Source organism: Canis aureus, chromosome 13 (assembly GCF_053574225.1).
Source record: "Canis aureus isolate CA01 chromosome 13, VMU_Caureus_v.1.0, whole genome shotgun sequence".
Lineage (NCBI taxonomy): Eukaryota > Metazoa > Chordata > Mammalia > Carnivora > Canidae > Canis > Canis aureus.
In genome coordinates this window covers 48,923,763-48,940,996 of record NC_135623.1, presented here as the reverse complement: position 1 = coordinate 48,940,996, position 17,234 = coordinate 48,923,763, and the positions used below count along the sequence as shown (strand labels likewise).

Sequence of the window (17,234 nt, the reverse complement as noted above, 5' to 3'; positions counted from 1 at the left end):
CCGTGCCACGAGCTGCCCCCAGGTAGAGGTCAGTGGGGCCCCATATGGGCTCCAGGATCACTAACTAGAAACAAGTGGCTATTTCCTGGGATACCAGGATGGAACGTGTCCCCCTGGAAGTAAACGACCTGATCCAAGGGAGCTGGGGAAACTGAGGGCTCCATGGAAACCTGCGTTTGCTCCTTTCCCTGCTTCCTCTCCTGCCAGAACCTTCACCCGACCCCACCTTACATATGCCTCCTAATGCAAACAAGTGTGTTGTCCTCGTGTGGGACAGGAGTTCACGATTTCTCTAGAACACATAACATCAAGGGCAGGACCAGGTGAGGAGGACGGGACTAAGTCACAGGTGTGTTCCCGGCCACTGGCCACCAGACCAGGAAGAGCTCCGGGCCTTGTCTCGGTTCTAACCAGTTCCTGGGTGCCCGAGGGGACACATGCGCCAACCACCGTCCTCCACAGAAGCCCCGTCCCAGAACAAGCAGGACACCCGTGCTCCCTTCCTGCCCGAGCCTGCTCTCCCTGCATCTTTAGTAAACTGTGGCACTTCCTGCCAGCCCCCATCCTGTGAGGAGCCAGGGAACTTCTCAGCTGGTCCCTTGGGGCCCCCTGGGTCCATGGACCCTGCCTGCTGCCATCAAAAGGAATGTAGTTTTAAAGGCAAGAAGCAACTCTGACAATGGGCAGGAAACTCTGGTTCCTTGAACTCAGGGGCCTGAGATCAGGAAGTGCACATTCCACCCACGGAGGCAGCATGTACCCACGTGCACATGTAAGTTCAAAGCGTAACTTATGGGGGAACCTCTGTGAGGCGTGTCCTTCTTGGCCTTGCCCACCTCACAATTTTCTGCAGCAGGACGAGCCCAAGAGTCTTTGTGTGGCCTCTTACTTCTCACCAGGTCGAAAGCTTGGGGTGGGCAGCCTCGGCTTCTCCATGTTACCCTGAGTGGTTGGAGGCATCACCCAGACAAACGCATGGAGCCTGAGTGGCCGCGAGGCTTGTCAGCCCACAGTGCTGGCTTTTAGGCCTGTTGCCTGGCAGATGTTGTCGTTCTGACCCGCAGATGCATCTGCTCCAGGCGAAGATGCCAACTTACCATACAGCGGTCACAGGAAGGTTCTGGGGCTGTGGGGGCGGTGCTCTCGTACAAGGGGTTGGGTATGTTCTCAGGCCGCTGGCTGCCGAGAGCCGAGACGTCTATATCCTCCTCCGACTGTGGGGACATGGGCACAGGGCACAAGCTGACAGCCAGGGTGTCCCCAGGGCAGGGGAGGCTTGCTCACGCTACGGTGAAGCCAGGCCCACCCCCACTCCCCAGAGCCTCTCAGATCGCCATGGGCTCAGCGGCTCCATGTGTCCGTCCACCCGAGCCTGAACCCGAACCCAAATCTGCTCCAAGGGCATTTCGGGTCTGCCCCTGCCCTGGGAGCCCCCTCATGCCCCAGCCCGATCCCATGTCACCACTCCAATGACACCCATCCCCAGAGCGATTTTGCCTGTCCCTGAACTTGGTGTAAGAGGCCCTGTAGGGCAGGCACAGTGTCCTCGGTGCTGGGGCTCAGGAGCAGGTGGGTGTGCACTGTCCTCACCCGCTGGCTGGCTGGCTGCCAGGGGCTGAGAGCGCAGATGGAGGCCATTGCCAGACCCTGTCCCTGCGGTGGCCCTGGGTCAGCCAAGGCCATGGACCTGTGTTTGTGCTCAGCACTTCAATTGGGCGACCTCGGAGGGTGGCTGCACAGGGAAGCCTGATGATCGGCCCTGGCTCTAGCCTCTGCCCTCAGAGGCCATTAGCCCCTCAGAGTGGGTGCCCAGTCCCCCAACCCTCCAAGGGAGGGTGCTCCCAGGCCTGCTGAACATTCCCCCCAGGCCCGCTCATGCCCCCCCCAGGCCAGACCCTCAGGCCTGCTCAGCAGCACCCCTCTACCCTGACCCTACTCACCTGCACCCTCCCCCCACCATAACCCTGCTCACCTGCACCCCCCACCCTGACTCTGCTCACCAGCATCCCCCCCCAACCCTGCTCACCCCCACCCAGGGCCAGACCCCTGACCCTGCTCACTCGCACCCCCACCCTGGGCCCTGCAGCTGGACCTGAGCGTCCCCACCCCAAACCCCACTCAGGAGGCCGGGGGTGCGCCGAGCCCTCAAGCCCTCCAGTCCGGGTAAGGGGCCAGTCAAGCTGGGATCTGCGTTCCTCTCTCACCTCAAAGTGCTGAAAACCCGCTCTTCTCCGGTTCAGTCGAAAGTAGGAATATGCAGCTGAAGCAGCAGCTCCGAGGACCAGGATGGTGGCAAAGACGATCCCTGTCCCTGCGGCGTGGGCCGGTGGCTGCAGAGGGGAGGCGCTGAGACTGCCCGGCCGCCCTCCCAGGATGGGACTGCTTCCGGGAGCCCGCCCCGCTCCTGCTGCCCGGGCCCCGGGTGATGACGGGGATGGGGAGCATGGCATGCGTGTGCCCTCACTACTGCCCAGGGCTGCGGAGCCCCTGGGACCGGACAGATGTCACTGTTTCCATGTGCGGGGGTGGGGGTGGGGACACTGAGGCACAGAGAGGGTGAGTGCTTCCCTGCCCTCACACAGCCAGCGCTAAGCGGCCGGGCCTTAGAGCTTGTGCCCCTAATGCTGTGCCGCGGAGCTTCCCAGAGGCGGCTAGACCCTCCCGTCACACGGTCAGAGAGCACCTACCACCACCAGCCCGGCTACGCTCGCTCGACCGTGCCAGGTACTGTCCTCGTCCTGCTTATGGACTCGGGTCCTCCCAAGAACCCAGGGGTAGGCATGAGAACGCCCGTTTTGCAGATGAGAAAAATGGGGCTAAGAGATGCCGTGGGATTTGTCCAGGGGTGCATGGCTGGCGATGTGGAGGGGCCAGGCCAGAGCTGGGGTTCCTCACTCCCCTGCTGGTGGCGTCTCTGTGGCCCTTTCACTCTACAGGTACTGACAGTGGCCGGAGCTGTGCTGCTAACGTAGAGGAGCAGGGGTGGGAGGAACAGGGCCTAACAGCCGAGGCCTGCTGCCCTGCTGCAGGTGTGGGAGGCCCCCCAGTGGCCAGAGGAGAGGAGAGGGCTTCCACCTATGGCCTGCTGCTGGGGGGGGGGATATGGAAGCCCCCTACCCCCCAGTGTCCAGAGGAGAGGAGAGGGCTCTTAGTTATGGCTTGCTCCTTGGGGGGGGGACATGGACATCCCCCCAGTGTCCAGAGGAGAGGAGAGGGCTCCTAGCTACGGCCTGCTGCTTGGGCAGGGGAGATGGATGGACACCCCCACCCCCAGTGTCTGGAGGAGAGGGCTTCCAGCTACTGCCTGCTGCTTGGGGGAGGACATGACACCCCCCCCAGGAGCCCTGGATACTCACCAGTGGAGTGGGGGGTGCTTTTAAGGGCCTGGAAATGACATGAATGATCCCGTTGGAGGCAAAGACGTCCCACTGCAGAATGGCTCTCCCATCCACAAACCTGGTCTCCTGGGAAGCAAGAGCGGGGCTGCTGGAGCTCCAAGCCATTGGCATCCTCCCCCACAGGGCCCCCCAGAAGGAAGTGGCTCTGTTTCTTGAGGCCCAGGATGGGGCTCCAGCCTGTCCTTACCGCAGCACAGGGCTTCTGCTCCCCATCTGGATGGCCCAGAACAGAGTCATGGCCCACGGGCGACAAAGCAGATCCAAGAGCTGTGGGGACCCCAAGGCCCGCCCTGTCCTACCCGCTTGTCCACCGGGTGAGAGTCCAGAAGGAAACGGTTTGTCCGAGGTACGCAGGTACCAAAGGGCAAACCGTGAGCCTCCAGACGTCAGGTCTATTGCTCAGAACACCACCCTGGGCTGTCAGAAAACAGATTTTTAAGTGATCTAATCCCCTGCTAATGAGTGTGTACTCTCCCGTCTCGGGGATGTCGGTGCCACCTGAGAGCTCACAGACGTGCAGAACCTGAGCTCTCAAGCTCCTTGGGCTGAGTTACAGTCGCCATTTCAGCAAGTCTCTAGGGGACTCAAGTGTACTTTATAATTGGAGAAACACTGGTTTGAACCATGAATCTTCAATAAAAAGTAATTAATCGGGTCAATATTAAGAAACAACACTCATCTGGCACTGGCTGCGGGTCACACATTATTTTCACATGCCACACGCGTTGGTCACTGGATTCTCCCAGTGCCTAGGATTCTGACATCGTGGTTGGCATGGTCACCACCGCTGCCACCACCACCGTCTCTTGTCATTAGCACCCTCACCATCACTGTCACCACCACCGTCACCATCACTGTCCTCACCAACAGCATCACCACCACCACCACCACCACCACCTCTGTCATCAGCATGCTCACCATCACTGTCACCGTCACTGTCCTCACCGACAGCACCACCACCACCACCACCACCACCGTGAAGCAGAGACGGACAGTCAGCTTTAAAAATGGCTTCATGGGGATCCCTGGGTGGCACAGCGGTTTAGCCCCTGCCTTTGGCCCAGGGCGCGATCCTGGAGACCTGGGATCGAATCCCACGTCGGGCTCCCGGTGCATGGAGCCTGCTTCTCCCTCTGCCTATGTCTCTGACTCTCTCTCTCTCTCTCTCTCTCTCTGTGACTATCATAAATAAATTTAAAAAAATAAAAAAAATAAAAATGGCTTCATGGAAAGTTCCTCATTGACCTTGATAAGTTCCGGGGCTGGCAGTCCCTCGGGGTGTACTCCCCATGGGGCGCAGGCTGCCCACTGGTCAGCACCGTGCGCTAACCTGACTGCAGGTGTGGAGTTTGTTATAATAGTTGCCATCTACTACGCACCTCCTGCATGCTAAGAGCTTTGCATGCATTGTCTCTCGTGCCAGTAAACCCAGGGCATTTTTCTTACCGGTTGTTGCTGGTCGCGGCGGGAGGTGATGAGCAGCTGGCTTCCCAGCTTGGTCTGCAGGACGGTACCGTTGACAAGGTCGTTGTAGAAAAACATGCTGATGTTGGCAAGATGGTGCTCAATGTCCCGCCCAGACAGCGACTGACGGAAGCGAGCAACAGGGTGGTGAAGCCGGGCAGGTTTATTTTTAACAATGAAGATGACACAGAAAAAGAAATGACTTCTTGGGCCTTGGTTTTGTGCATCAGCGTGGAGAAAGGAACCTCGCGCTTGTCTCCGGCTGTGTGGCTGGGCATGTTGGTGAGTGCGGGCAGCAGCGGTGGAGCCCCTGCCCTCTCAGCCAGGGGGGCCGGGGCAGCGGTAGGGGCAGCCGGCTGTGGGGTGGCCCGCCCTCCGTGCACCCAGCAGCTGCCCCCCACCTGCCCATGCCATGGCCTCTGGGCACTCCCCCCGCCCAGGGCTTGGCCACATGCCCAGGCCGGAGCTCGGAGAGTGCGGGCGAGCAGGTCCCTAACACTGCACTGCCCTGGGAGCTGGCGGGGGTGGTGGGAGGCGAGCAGGTGGGCAGGTCCCTAACACCGCGGTGCCCCAGGAGCCCGCCTCACCTGGTTTCCCCCCAGCCCGCTGTTGTGAGGGGCGAACAGGGTGCTGCGGAGGGACGGGTCTGTCAGGAGTTTTAGGAACGCCCGGCCCCTGGCTGAGCTGTTGGAATAGGCCAGCACGTCCTGGGGGGGAGAGAGTGCCGTCAGTAGGGGGCAAGGGCTGGCTGGGGGTTGCACACAGTTGCCCCACCACCCATTCCAGAAGGTTCCTGACCCTGCCTACTCCAGCCACCTCCCATCTTGTTGTTTTCGGCACCCCATGGGGGAGTTTTGGGGGCATTCTTCCTCTCCTCCGTGGACCCTCTGGCCCCGAGTTGCAGCCGCAGCATGGACCACATAGCACTGTAGCCCGTCATGTGAGCCTCCCGTTGGCCTGCACTCACCACGGGAACACTAAAGGCCTCATAAAGACTGGCGCATGAGCACCCTTGCCCGGTCGCCCCGACCATCTGGCTGTGCCCCCCTCACGGGGCTGCAGCCGCACCGGCCCCCTTGCTGCCCTCCAAGCCCACACACAAGTGTGTGCAGCACGCACTTGCCGTCCACCCTTAACCCTCTCTCCTTCACCTGGAATGTTCTGGCCCCGTGTCTGCATGGCTCACTCCCCTGCCTCCCTTGACGCCTTCCTCAAATGTCGTCTCCTCACCAGGACTGCCCCGTGTCACTCTGCAAGTCGAGAACCCTGCCCCCCTTCCCCTCCCCTGTCCCCACATATACATGGTCACCTCCTAGCTTCCAGTACTGTCTACTCATTCATTCTGTTGTTTATTCTGTGTCTGTTCTGTGCACGTAGCTCATGCACGTAGTAAGTGCTCAATAAATACTTGCTGAAACATCTTGAGAAACCTTACTGCCCAGTTCAACTCTGTTGCCATGCGGACAGAGCTCCTGAAGCCCAGAGAAGTTCCTTAATGTGCTGAAGAGCACATGGCCAGTGGATTTTGTTAGGACCCTTTTTCTGGGAGCTGTCACAAGCCGAGCTCCCACACCACAGAGCCACTGGCTTATGTGCTGGTCTTCACTGTGTTTGTGGTGACCCTGAATCTCAGAACAGTTATAGGGATACTTGTGGTCTGTGGATAGAGACTCATAATCTTGGAGTCCTGGGTTTAATTCCACCCTAATCCTGCAAGCGTATACTTGCACCCTGTCTTTTCTCCATGGCTGTGCCCTCAACCTGGGTCAGCCTCAGTTTCTTTACCTACAAAATGGGATTAATAGTGTAAGTGACCTCATAAAGTCACATGGGGATTGCTCCCTCGTAACAAGTATTTATTGAGTGCCTGCTAAATGCCAGCCATTGGTGGAGAAGGTCCTTCCCCTTGGGGAACTGACACTGTGTAAATGGAGTTATAAGTGCTCTGATGGGTTCATGCATGCACAGTGCAAAAAAAATGCCCAATAAATGTTACTCTTGTTCTAGTGACTGTTGTCAGCTCAGGCCCTTGGCCCGCACCACAGCCTCCCCTGGCTGCAGGCCTCTCCTCTCTCCTCACGGCCCTGATGTGTACAGCACTGCAGCGGCTCTAAGTGCAGCGCTAAGCGCAGATTGCCTGCATGCGGGGAAGTGGCCCACAATCTGCTGGCCACAGCTTGGCTGCCTGTGCCCACCCTGCTTGCGAACAGGGAGCTTAAGCTGCTCTGGATGCCAGTGGTGACCACGTGGCCATTCTGCGTGCTAGCCACAGGTCCAAGTAGCTCATTTCATCCTCGCAGCGATGCTAGTCCCTCCCTATGACTGGGGAAACTGAGGACAGGAACTTGTGGTGTGGCAGGTAAGTGGCAAAGCCAAGCTTCACATCCAGGCGGTGTGGCTCGCTACCCATGCTCTTAGCCAGATGGCGCCTGGGGCTTCTTCTAAGCACTCGCGTCTACAATAATGGCCCCGACGCAAACCCTCCTTCCCCGACGCAAAGTAGGTATGTACCATGAGGAAGTTGGTCAGCGAGGGGAAGGATGTCAGGACCTGCAGCAGATTCCCACTGCACGAGAAGCCGTCTCCCACGTAGCCCGCCTTGCAGGTGCAGTTCACGTCTGGAAGGCAGGGGCGCGGTGCCAGCCCGGTGAGCGGAGGCCTGGGCCACTCCGGCTCCCCCTGAGGGTGCTGCCCAGGCTGAGGACGGCTCAGCAGCTGCTTGGCTGGCAGTCCCAAGGGTGCCCAGGGCAGTTACCTTTCATCCGATAGCAGAAGACATCCCACGTTTCACTTTTGTTGTTCCTTTGTCCATAGTCAATGATTCCAACGACGCCAGAGCCACAATTCTGGGAAGCGTAGGCTGTGGGGTAGGCCACCCGCCCACTCTCCAGCCAGCCTGCTGAGCACAGGTGGTACCTGGCCTGTGGGGACACATGCGTGGCCATGGGTCAGCGACAGTTGCATATGCGATGTGGGCTCCTTTAGTTCCTGTCTGATTCTTCCAGTGGACCTTACACTCCACAGAGCCTGGGGTATGGTTCATCTTGCCCCAGGTACCCCTACACCATGAACACGATACCTGTTCACTAAATTTTTCTTGATTGATTCACTGAATGGGTGAAATGATACCTTTTCTTATAGGTGCCCAAGTCCTTCACACTCATTTCTCTTCTGTTTGCTCATGAATTATATTTACTCTCGGCCATCTACTCCTGGGTGCAAATTCTTCTGCTTATGCATCAATAGAACTCTAATTGATCATCACCACCATGATCATCACTGTGATCACCATGATCACTATGATCATCACCATCACCATCATCATTACCACCACCACACCATCATCACCACCACCACCATCATCATCATCATTACCATGATTACCATCACTACCACCATCACCATCATTAGCACCATGATCATCACCATCACTATCATCATCATCACCATCATTATTGCCATTTTCATCACCACCACCACTACCATCACCATCATCATCACCATCACTACCACAATCACCATCATCATCACCGTCATTATCACCATCACCATGATCACACTATCACCACCATCATCACCATGATCATCACCATCACCATCATTATCACTATCACCATGTTCATCACCATGACTGGATCATCACCATCATCATCACTATCACCATGATCATCAACCATCATCATCACCATCACCATGATCATGACCATCACCATGACCATCATGATCACCATCATCATGATCACCACCATCACCACCACCATCATCATCACCATGATCATCATCATCACCGTCACCATCACGATCACCATCACCATCATCCTTGTCATACTTATTGAGAGCTTACTCTGGGTGAAGTTCTGGTGTAAGGGCTTTTCCTATGTCCGCGTCTGTAACCCTCACACCAACCCTAAAGATAGAAACTTTAAATAAAAATCCCTATTATATAATTGATACAACTGAGGCAGAGAGGAGTTAAGTAATGTGCTCAAAGTCACGCAGCCAGCAAGCTGAGATACAAACCCAAGCAGTCTATTCCAGAGCTCTTAATGTAAAAACCGAGTGTACCAGTCACTGTGCTGTATTACCTTAGTCCTATATAAGCATATGAGTAGGACAGAGGTTTCCATGGCTTCATCAAGGGCACAAAATCGGCAAGCAGGAGAGTGAAAGTCAGACCCTCCAATATGCTGGGTCCTGGCATCAAAGGTTTTGTTTCTTGGTAAAGAAATGTCAGGTCTGAAGGAAGGCAGAGCCTGGATAGTAAGGGGGTTGGAGGAGCAGCCCTGAAGTCATACTGGGTAGACAGTCTCCTCTGTGCCCACTGGGCAATTGCTAGCAGGTAACTCCAAGGTGCTGGGCCTTCCAAATAGGCAGGGCTTCTGGTTTTAGGGGCCAAGACCACAGCCTTCGCTAGAGCTCCATCTCCTCCCTGGTTGCAGCTGAGAGCTGGGAAAATCCCCATTTATGACCTTCACTGTCCTTCCAGACATTTGAGGGACACTCAGATGTTTTGTGGGGTCAGGAAGATCCGAGGCCTCTGGTTATGGACCTCTTTCTGGCTTTTAGCTGTGGGGCAGGCACTCCCAGTCTGTGCTTCTACCTTGGTGGTGGGACATCAGGGCAGAGATCAGACTTTTGTAGTAAGGGCTACATTTGGCCTCTTGTCTGGGTGACCTCGGGCACATTACTTAACCTTTCAGAGCCTCACCTGCCCTGTTTATAAAATGGGGAGAGTGACTCCTACTTCCAGGGATGGACGTTGTAAGGATGGACGGTATTGCCAACAAAGCACCTGCACAGAGCATGACAATGGCACATGCCCGATGTAGGTAACCAATTGACATCATGGTTCCAGGGCCACCCTCGTCCCCTCCAAAGAGGCCCAGGTCTCCCTTGTGTTAAGAAGAGGCTGCACCCCATCCCTGCAGACCCTGCCTGCCTGGTGCCGACCGACTAACTAGGGACCACCTTCTGGGCGTAGGAGAGCTGGTTGTAAGTTGCCATGCTTGCAGCCTCGTTGGCACAGGCCTCTCTGGCTTTGTCAAAGGTGAGCTTGTACTGGCCCAGTGGGGAGCGGAGGTGGAACACGCCAACGGTGGCATCTAGACGGGGGGAAGAGAGGAATTGCCAGGTCAGCCCACCCGGTTGGCAGGGCTCCTGGCAAAGGATGAGCAGAGCCGAAGGCCAGCTGCCTCCCAGAGTGTCTCGGAGAGCCATGTCCTTCACGGGATGTCGAAGCACATCACTTGAGAGATTGATTTCTTTTGAATTAGAAAACCAGCATATGTGATTGCAGAAATTTGGGCAACACACAAAGGTAAGAAAAGAAATAAACAAAAATCACGTCTAATCTTTTTCCTGCAAAATAATCGCTACTCCATGGCTAACACTTTGGTGTACTTCCCCTTCCCCTAACGAATTTTTACTTTCTTTTTTGGTAACTTTTAATTTTGATACAATTTCATACTCTTCTAGTCTTTTTACCTACACATTTCCCTGTCACATACATCAACGTGGCAGCATACGGTGTGTAGAGTTTTTAGAAATCTTTTTTTAAACGTGACATTATATCATGATTATTCCCCCATGTCATAAATTTTCTCTGGCAACATGATTTCCCCCTCAGTACTTATCATGGAATACTTCTAGGGAATTTTACAGCCAAGAAAAAATACTTTAAGGAGCATTTTTGCCAAGGACTCTTGGTTTTCGGATAGCCACTATGCCCTTAAATAGTTTTGTAGCCATTTCTCCCCTGAGAAATCCAAAGATTTATCATATTTTTCCTGGCTGAAATCTCTTGTAGCAGACAACTAAATGTAGAGACCAGAAAGAGTTCAAGAACAAAGTCATATGTGCACATTGTCACATTCATCAGCAACTGCTACTAAAAGGTCACTTTCTGCACCAAAAAAAAAAAAAAAAAGAGCTAAGTTCCAGATGGCTGCCTATCGCCCAGCAGTGACTGCACGGTTGTGCAACCATGTCAGTCCTGCCAGCACAGCGGCGTGAGGGAGGATGGAATGAGGGCTTCCTCATTTTCCTGCTAAGACCACGTGGTCTGCGACAGTGCCTTCGAGGGGACGTACCACGGTAACAGCGCTACCGTTGGGGGTGGGTAGTGCTTCACAGTGCTTCGGGGTCGAGATCACGATGGGCTGAACGGCTTCCCATCCGCGAGCCAGCCCTGGGAACAGGCAGCCGGGCTGACTGGTTGTGCCCTTAGCTGCAGCCTGGCACTTTCTGGACGCCACACTCCAAGGCAAGGACTCACCCATCAACATTCCGGTCGCGGCCACGCGTCCCACCCCCCAACAGCCGGGAGGCCTAGGGACTCCCTGCATGGCCGCCTCACCATCACCTTGAACACAGGTCCTCAGCCAAGCTGTCAAAGGTCACACCGTGTGCCCTTCCCTGTGCTTCTGCCCAGTCAGCCCTGGGCTTGTTCTCCTGAGATGGAAACCTGAGTGATTCCCTACCCCGCCCTCAGGCCTGTGTGCCCCAGGCCCACCCTCTCCCTAGTCAAGGCCCTGCTGCCGCGAGGTCATTGCCTTGATGTCCTGGGAGCCTCCCCCTGAGTCCCAGGCCTCTCAGACGCCTCCCTCTCTCAGCTTCCCTACACATCTTTCCCATCTCTGACCATTCTTTAAAAAAATCCTTTTAACTGTGGTGAATATACAGAACGCACAGTGTCCTTTTTGTCCATGTTAAGTGTGCCATCCAGTGGCACCCAGTAGACTGACCATGTCACACAGCCGTCACCACCATCCGTTTCTAGAGTTTTTCCATCACTGCAAACAGAAACTTGGTCCCCGTCAAACCATGACTCCCTGTCTCCCCCCCCACCCACTGCCCCCAGTCACCTCTATTCCACTTCCTGTCTCTGTCACTTGGCCTATTCAAAGTACCCTGTCCAAGTCCACAATGTTTGCCCTGCTGTGTCTGCTTTGCTGCGCGGGGCCTGATGTTTGCAGCTTTCATGCAGGTTCCGGACTGGGCCACACCCCACCATGTGGATGGGCCACAGCGGATGCGTCCATTCACTGTGGATGGGTGCTTGGCTCCTTCCCACCTGTCAGGAGAGCAGAGGCAAACACCCATCTGTCCAAGTCCCTGCTCCCAGCATCTTCTGTTCTTCTCCCCCTCATTCCAGTTGACCCATCAGCAGGAGGTGAGCTGCCATCTTGTGTGTCAGGACTCACCTGTCCTTGCCTTGTGGTTCCAGGAAGGCCCTCGGCCACACTGGGAGTCCCCTTGCAAGGGCACCAGGTCTCATCTTGTGCATCTCCCTTGCTCACGCTCCTTCAAGCTCATCCCAAGAGATATGAGGTGTCTTGGGCTTTGACACACATCATGGACTGCCTGTCTGCGTCCTCCCCAAATTCGTGGGTTGAAATCTTAGCTCCTAATGTGTTGGTACTGGGGGAGCATAGGGAGGCCATGATGTAATGGGGTAAAGCCCTCTTGCATGGTGTACACGTGTGTGTATTTTAAAGCGATCTCTACCCTACGTGGGGTCACATTCACAACCCTGACATCAGGAGTCAGCTGCTTTACCGCCAGAGCCAGCTGGGTGTCCCAGCTCAGTGCCCTCCTAATGGAAGCCCACAGAGCTTCCTGGCCCCTTCTGCCGTGTGAGGGCTGGTGGAGAGTGGCCTGCCGCACAGAGGAGGGCCTGCCCTCACCCAGATACGCTGGCACCTGCATCTGGTACTTCCAGACTCCAAAAAGGAGAGAAATGCATTTCTGTTGTTAGGCTGTGGGGTCTGCGGCACTCTGTTCAGCAGCCCGAACAGACTAAGAGCGTGTGACAGGTGTTGACCCAGTAGTCATCCCTGAGGTGTGCAAGAACCACCTCACCTGAGTCGCCTCGTCCAAAACACGGCCCAGCCCCGACCACTGTGGCCCTGATGGACCAGCACACGAGATGCCCCAAGTCACTGTCTGAACCTCTGCAGTCTCTCCCTCCCTGGCCGCAGGTATGTTCTGGGCCCTGATGAATTTCCTGTTAGCTTCACCTGCACCTCTGCAAGTCCCATTTGGCTCTTTATTGTGTGTTGTGAGTCTTAGTTTTGTGACACCTGTGGGTTCAGACCGTCCTTGGAGGACAAAGCCACACAAGCCAGTCAAGGTGCATTAGCAAGACAGCTGCTAAGAAATTGCATCGTCACATGGCTTCCCCTGTTATTCAAACCCAGCTGCGCTCCTGGGATGCAGCTGCAGTCGATAGTTGCTGAGCAGCCTGGGGGAAGCAGGGGTCAGGAAAATGCATGACGGAGGATGTTTGTGCTCCCCCTGCATCTCAGGCTCGGCTCTGAGCTGTTCCTGAGACCGAGGCCCGCCACCTCCTGGGCCCTGGGCCCTGGACAAGGCATGGGCTGTTTGGCATGGCTTTTTAATTTTGTTCTCGCTCTTGCAACAATTCCCTCCCCAGCCTGAGGCCCGGGCGCTCTGGGCCAGCAGCCCCCAGCCCACTGACCCTGGAAGTGGAGGTCAGCACAGTTGGCATCTGCGTGACACTGCCCGTTGTCCTGCAGACAGCGGTCGAGGGGCAGCTGTTCTGGCTCGCAATCCATCCCGTCTCCCACGTAGTGACTCTTACATTCGCACTTGTGCTTGCCCTGTGGGGACAGAAGAGTAGGTGGGAGGCCCCGTTCCTAGGACCCCAGGACCCTTGCGTGCCCTACGGGTCACCAGCCAGCCTGGGAGGCGCCCAGAAGCACAGGAAAGGTGCCGCCTGTCTAGCAACAGTTAAGGTACAGGCTCCCGGTGAACCGTCAGCGCAGCCCAGGTGTCACGTCTTCAGAAAACATGTCCCTGCCCTGGGAAGTGAAGCAGCTCCCAGCCCTTCAATCACTTGAGCCCACTGTATGCGCTTCCCGACTCTCCGTGCATTCTGGAAGTATTCTGTGCATCTGTTTCTGCACTGGGCATCGCCCCTTCCCTCCATAAGTTCTTAAAATTTTTTTATTTAGATTCAATTTAATGAACATATAGTGTATTATTAGTTTCAGAGGTAGAGTTTAGTGATTCCTCAGTTGCACATGACACCCAGTGCTCATCACATCCTGTGCCCCCTTCAGTCCTGTCACCCAGTGACCCCGTCCCCCTCCCCACCTCCCCTCCAGCGACCCTGTTTGTTTCCTGGAGTTAAGCGTCTCTTACGGTTTGTCTCCCTCTCTGATTTCATCTTATTTTATTTTCCCTCCCGTTCCCCTAGGATCCTCTGTTTTGTTTCTTAAATTCCACATATGAGTGAGACCATATGATCAAGGTCTTTTCTCTGATTGATGTCACTCAACATCACACCCTCCAGTTCCATCCACGTTGCTGCAAATGGCAAGACGTCGCCCTTTCTGACGGCTGAGTATATGGACCACATCTGTCGTCTGCCCATGGACGCCTGGGCTCCCCCCTTAGTCTGGCTGCTGTGGACACTGCTGCTGTAAATGTTGGGGCTGCTATGTCCCTGACACTGACAGCAGCACAACAGTAGGTGCCTGGTGACCATTTGCTGAATCAAATTAGCCAAGTGAGGAAACGGAAACTCAGAGAAGTTAAGTAGCAGCCCAGGCCCCAGAGTGTAAGGAGGGGCACTAAGGCTCACACAGTAATGCTGCGTTCACACTTATGACCATAATGCACATCGTCTTCCACCATCTTCCCTTTCCAACAGACGGACTGGGCACCAGGTCACCGATCCCACTCTAAAAAGACTTGAGTGGGTGCCCAGACCTGCACTTTTCCTGCCACTTCTTGACGACATTTTAGATTTAATACCCTTTTTACTTTGGATAATTCTAGATTTGTAGAAGAGTTGCCGTGATAGCAGAAAGAGCTGCCATCCACTCTTTACCAGGTTCCCCGTGTGATGTGACCCTGGCACATTCGTCAACACAAAACAGTGAATGGTGGCACATGACTATGGACGGAACAACACACTTCATGTAATTTCCCCAGTTTCCCCCCTCGTGCCCCTTCTCTGCTGAGGATGCTGCTTGGCACGGAGTCTGCAGACATAATAAGGTGTAGCCTTTGGGGGGGGGTGGGAAACGACGTCGAGGAAGACGCAGAGCCGGAGGCCAAGGGCCGTGTGGTTGGGCTGGGCCAGCACTGCTCCCAGATATCCCCAGGGAGACACTCACCGGGCCGGTCATCCTGCAGGTGGCATGCTCGTGACACCCACCGTTGAGGCCGTCAGCGCAGGGGTCTATCTCTGTGCAGCTGCGGCCATCCCCTCTGTAGCCTTTCTGACAGCTGCAGGACACCTCTGTGCCCTTCTGGGAACACTGGGCCACCGTGGCACAGCCCCCATTGTTCTGTCTGCAGAAGTTCACAGCTGGGGGCAGAGCGAGAGGGTGCATGTAGGCACAGTTGGGGGAATGCGGGCTTCAGAGAGGGTAGGGGTCAGCCTGGGCTTGGGGGCACTGGGAGGTGAGTGCACCCTTCTCCACAGGCCCTATGCTAACCTCTGTGACACCAGGGTCCCGTGGCTGACATCCTCACATACCTGAGCCCTTTCTCACATACCCCTGGCCTACACTCTGGCAGTGGTTTGCTGAATGAGTTTGGGTGTTTCTATATTTTAAGATTGTATTTATTTATTCATGAGAGACACAGAAAGAGGCAGAGACACAGGTAGAGGGAGAAGCAGGCTCCATGCAGGGAGCCCGATGTGGGACTCGGTCTCAGGACCTCCAGGACCACGCCCTGAGCTGAAGGCAGATGCTCAACCACTGAGCCGCCCAGGTACCCAGCCATTGTTTTTTTAATACTTTAATATATTTTCTGAAATTTTTAAAAGGCTTAATTATTTCCAGAGTTTCACAAATCTCTGTAAAATAAAGCACATCACTCTGAGTGTGCACGGCGATTACAGAACAGTGAGCTGGCGGGGGCAGGTCAGGCATGAGCAAAGCCACCAAGGACACGTAATCCCACAGATGGTAGGTGTTGGGACAGCAACCCAGGCAGGAGTGGAGGCTCAGCACGTGGTCCAGGTGCTGTGACCAGGTGCCGCCCTGCTCCCACCCTGCCCCAACCCATACACGCACCGACAGGACCTACCTGTGCACGTTATTCCGTCCCCTTCGTAATTCAGGTTACACTCACACGTGTTGTTTTCCCTGCAGGTGGCATGAGCAGAGCAAGGAGGCATGCATGCTGGAGGCACAGCTGTAAACGAAGGGGTTGCTGTTTGGGCCGTGCCTGTGGTGTGAGGCCCGGGGAGCATGGGGACTGGCTCTCTGGCCAGTCGCAGAGTTTCAGAAGTGGGAGGACTGGGGGACTTGCCCCAGTTCCTCCAGCCTGGAGGTTCTGAGGTTCCAGGATTGCTCCTTCATGTTCACACACAAACTCTACAGTGTCACCCAGGTCAGAACGTAAGGTGTCCCCATGTTAGAACTGCATTCATTCCTCCACAAAGTACACTTGGCAGATTAGCTCAGGAGTCTCAGGTTGCTTCGGGCCAAGGAAGAATGCCGTGGTGCCCCCCTGGCCCCGGGGTCTGTGGTGGGCGCTGGCCTCCATAGCCGGGATGCGCCACCACCACACAGGGCTTGGGTTGTAGGGGACAGCTTGGGAAACCGGCTGTTCGGGAGGGGTGCAGCCTGCGGTGATGAGAGCCATGATGGAAAATGAGGATGGCAGCTGGTGTTGGCGCCCAGGGCCACCAGGCAGGCTGCAGCACTGCCTCCCACCCTCCTAGCTCCCCCTGTGGAGGGCAGGTTCCCAGGGCCATTAGTCTAGTGACTCCACAATCAGGGGGTCACACCCGGGCTGCAGACTATCGTGAATCTTCTATGCAAGAACTGCCGCTGGGCACACACCTGGGCCTGCACGGGATCCTGAGCCACCAATCCTCCCAGTCCTGTGTCTGCCTGAGGCTGCTCCTTCCGTGGTGGCCGTGGTGGCGCAGCACTGTGCACCGGCCCCGCGGGTCTCAGATCAACCTCTCCAGCCTGTTTGCCTAACGACCCACCTCCTGAGGCCTGGGGCCACACCCCCAGACCATCTGTCCCCTGTGGGCAAGGAAGCACCCGCCTTCCCGTTCTTTCCAGGCGTCGCTCAGCCCTGCCAACCCCACGTGGATGCTCTCGGGGCTGGGCTGCTGGCCCGTGACTGACCTGTCCGGGTGTCGCAGAAGCGGCCTGTCCAGCCCGCCTCGCAGAAGCAGCGCCCGGAGCCCGTGGGGCCGTCGTCACACTGTCCGTGGTCAGAGCAGCGGCAGGCTGTGGGGCAAACCCGAGCCCGGTGAGTTGGCGGTGGTGGGGGTTCAAGTCCCGCCAGCCTGCTCCGGGACACCTGTCGGCTGCGTGGGCAGCTGGCCTCCCAGCATTCATTCATCCAGAGGTTCCAGAACTGACATACCCA

At 56.1% G+C, this 17,234-nt stretch overlaps 1 protein-coding gene across 5 annotated transcripts in view; it reads right to left on the bottom strand.

The window, feature by feature from the left end:
* The window catches only part of STAB2 (stabilin 2), a 139,565-nt gene that overhangs the window by 2,290 nt on the left and 120,041 nt on the right, over positions 1 to 17,234 (bottom strand). For 3 of the 5 annotated variants that reach the window (XM_077846120.1, XM_077846118.1, XM_077846119.1), the window contains exons 57-69: positions 16,988 to 17,092; positions 15,930 to 16,037; positions 15,008 to 15,201; positions 13,342 to 13,483; positions 9,831 to 9,964; positions 8,707 to 8,769; positions 7,618 to 7,783; positions 7,374 to 7,480; positions 5,450 to 5,569; positions 4,845 to 4,985; positions 3,357 to 3,464; positions 2,205 to 2,330; positions 1,098 to 1,214 (exon numbers count right to left, since the gene is read on the bottom strand). In XM_077846120.1, the coding sequence (XP_077702246.1) occupies positions 1,098 to 1,214; positions 2,205 to 2,330; positions 3,357 to 3,464; positions 4,845 to 4,985; positions 5,450 to 5,569; positions 7,374 to 7,480; positions 7,618 to 7,783; positions 8,707 to 8,769; positions 9,831 to 9,964; positions 13,342 to 13,483; positions 15,008 to 15,201; positions 15,930 to 16,037; positions 16,988 to 17,092 (1,631 nt within the window). Of the gene's footprint in view, positions 1 to 1,097; positions 1,215 to 2,204; positions 2,331 to 3,356; positions 3,465 to 4,844; positions 4,986 to 5,449; positions 5,570 to 7,373; positions 7,481 to 7,617; positions 7,784 to 8,706; positions 8,770 to 9,830; positions 9,965 to 13,341; positions 13,484 to 15,007; positions 15,202 to 15,929; positions 16,038 to 16,987; positions 17,093 to 17,234 lie in introns of those variants that run through there. The other 2 variants (XM_077846121.1, XR_013350892.1) reach the window with 2 other exon arrangements.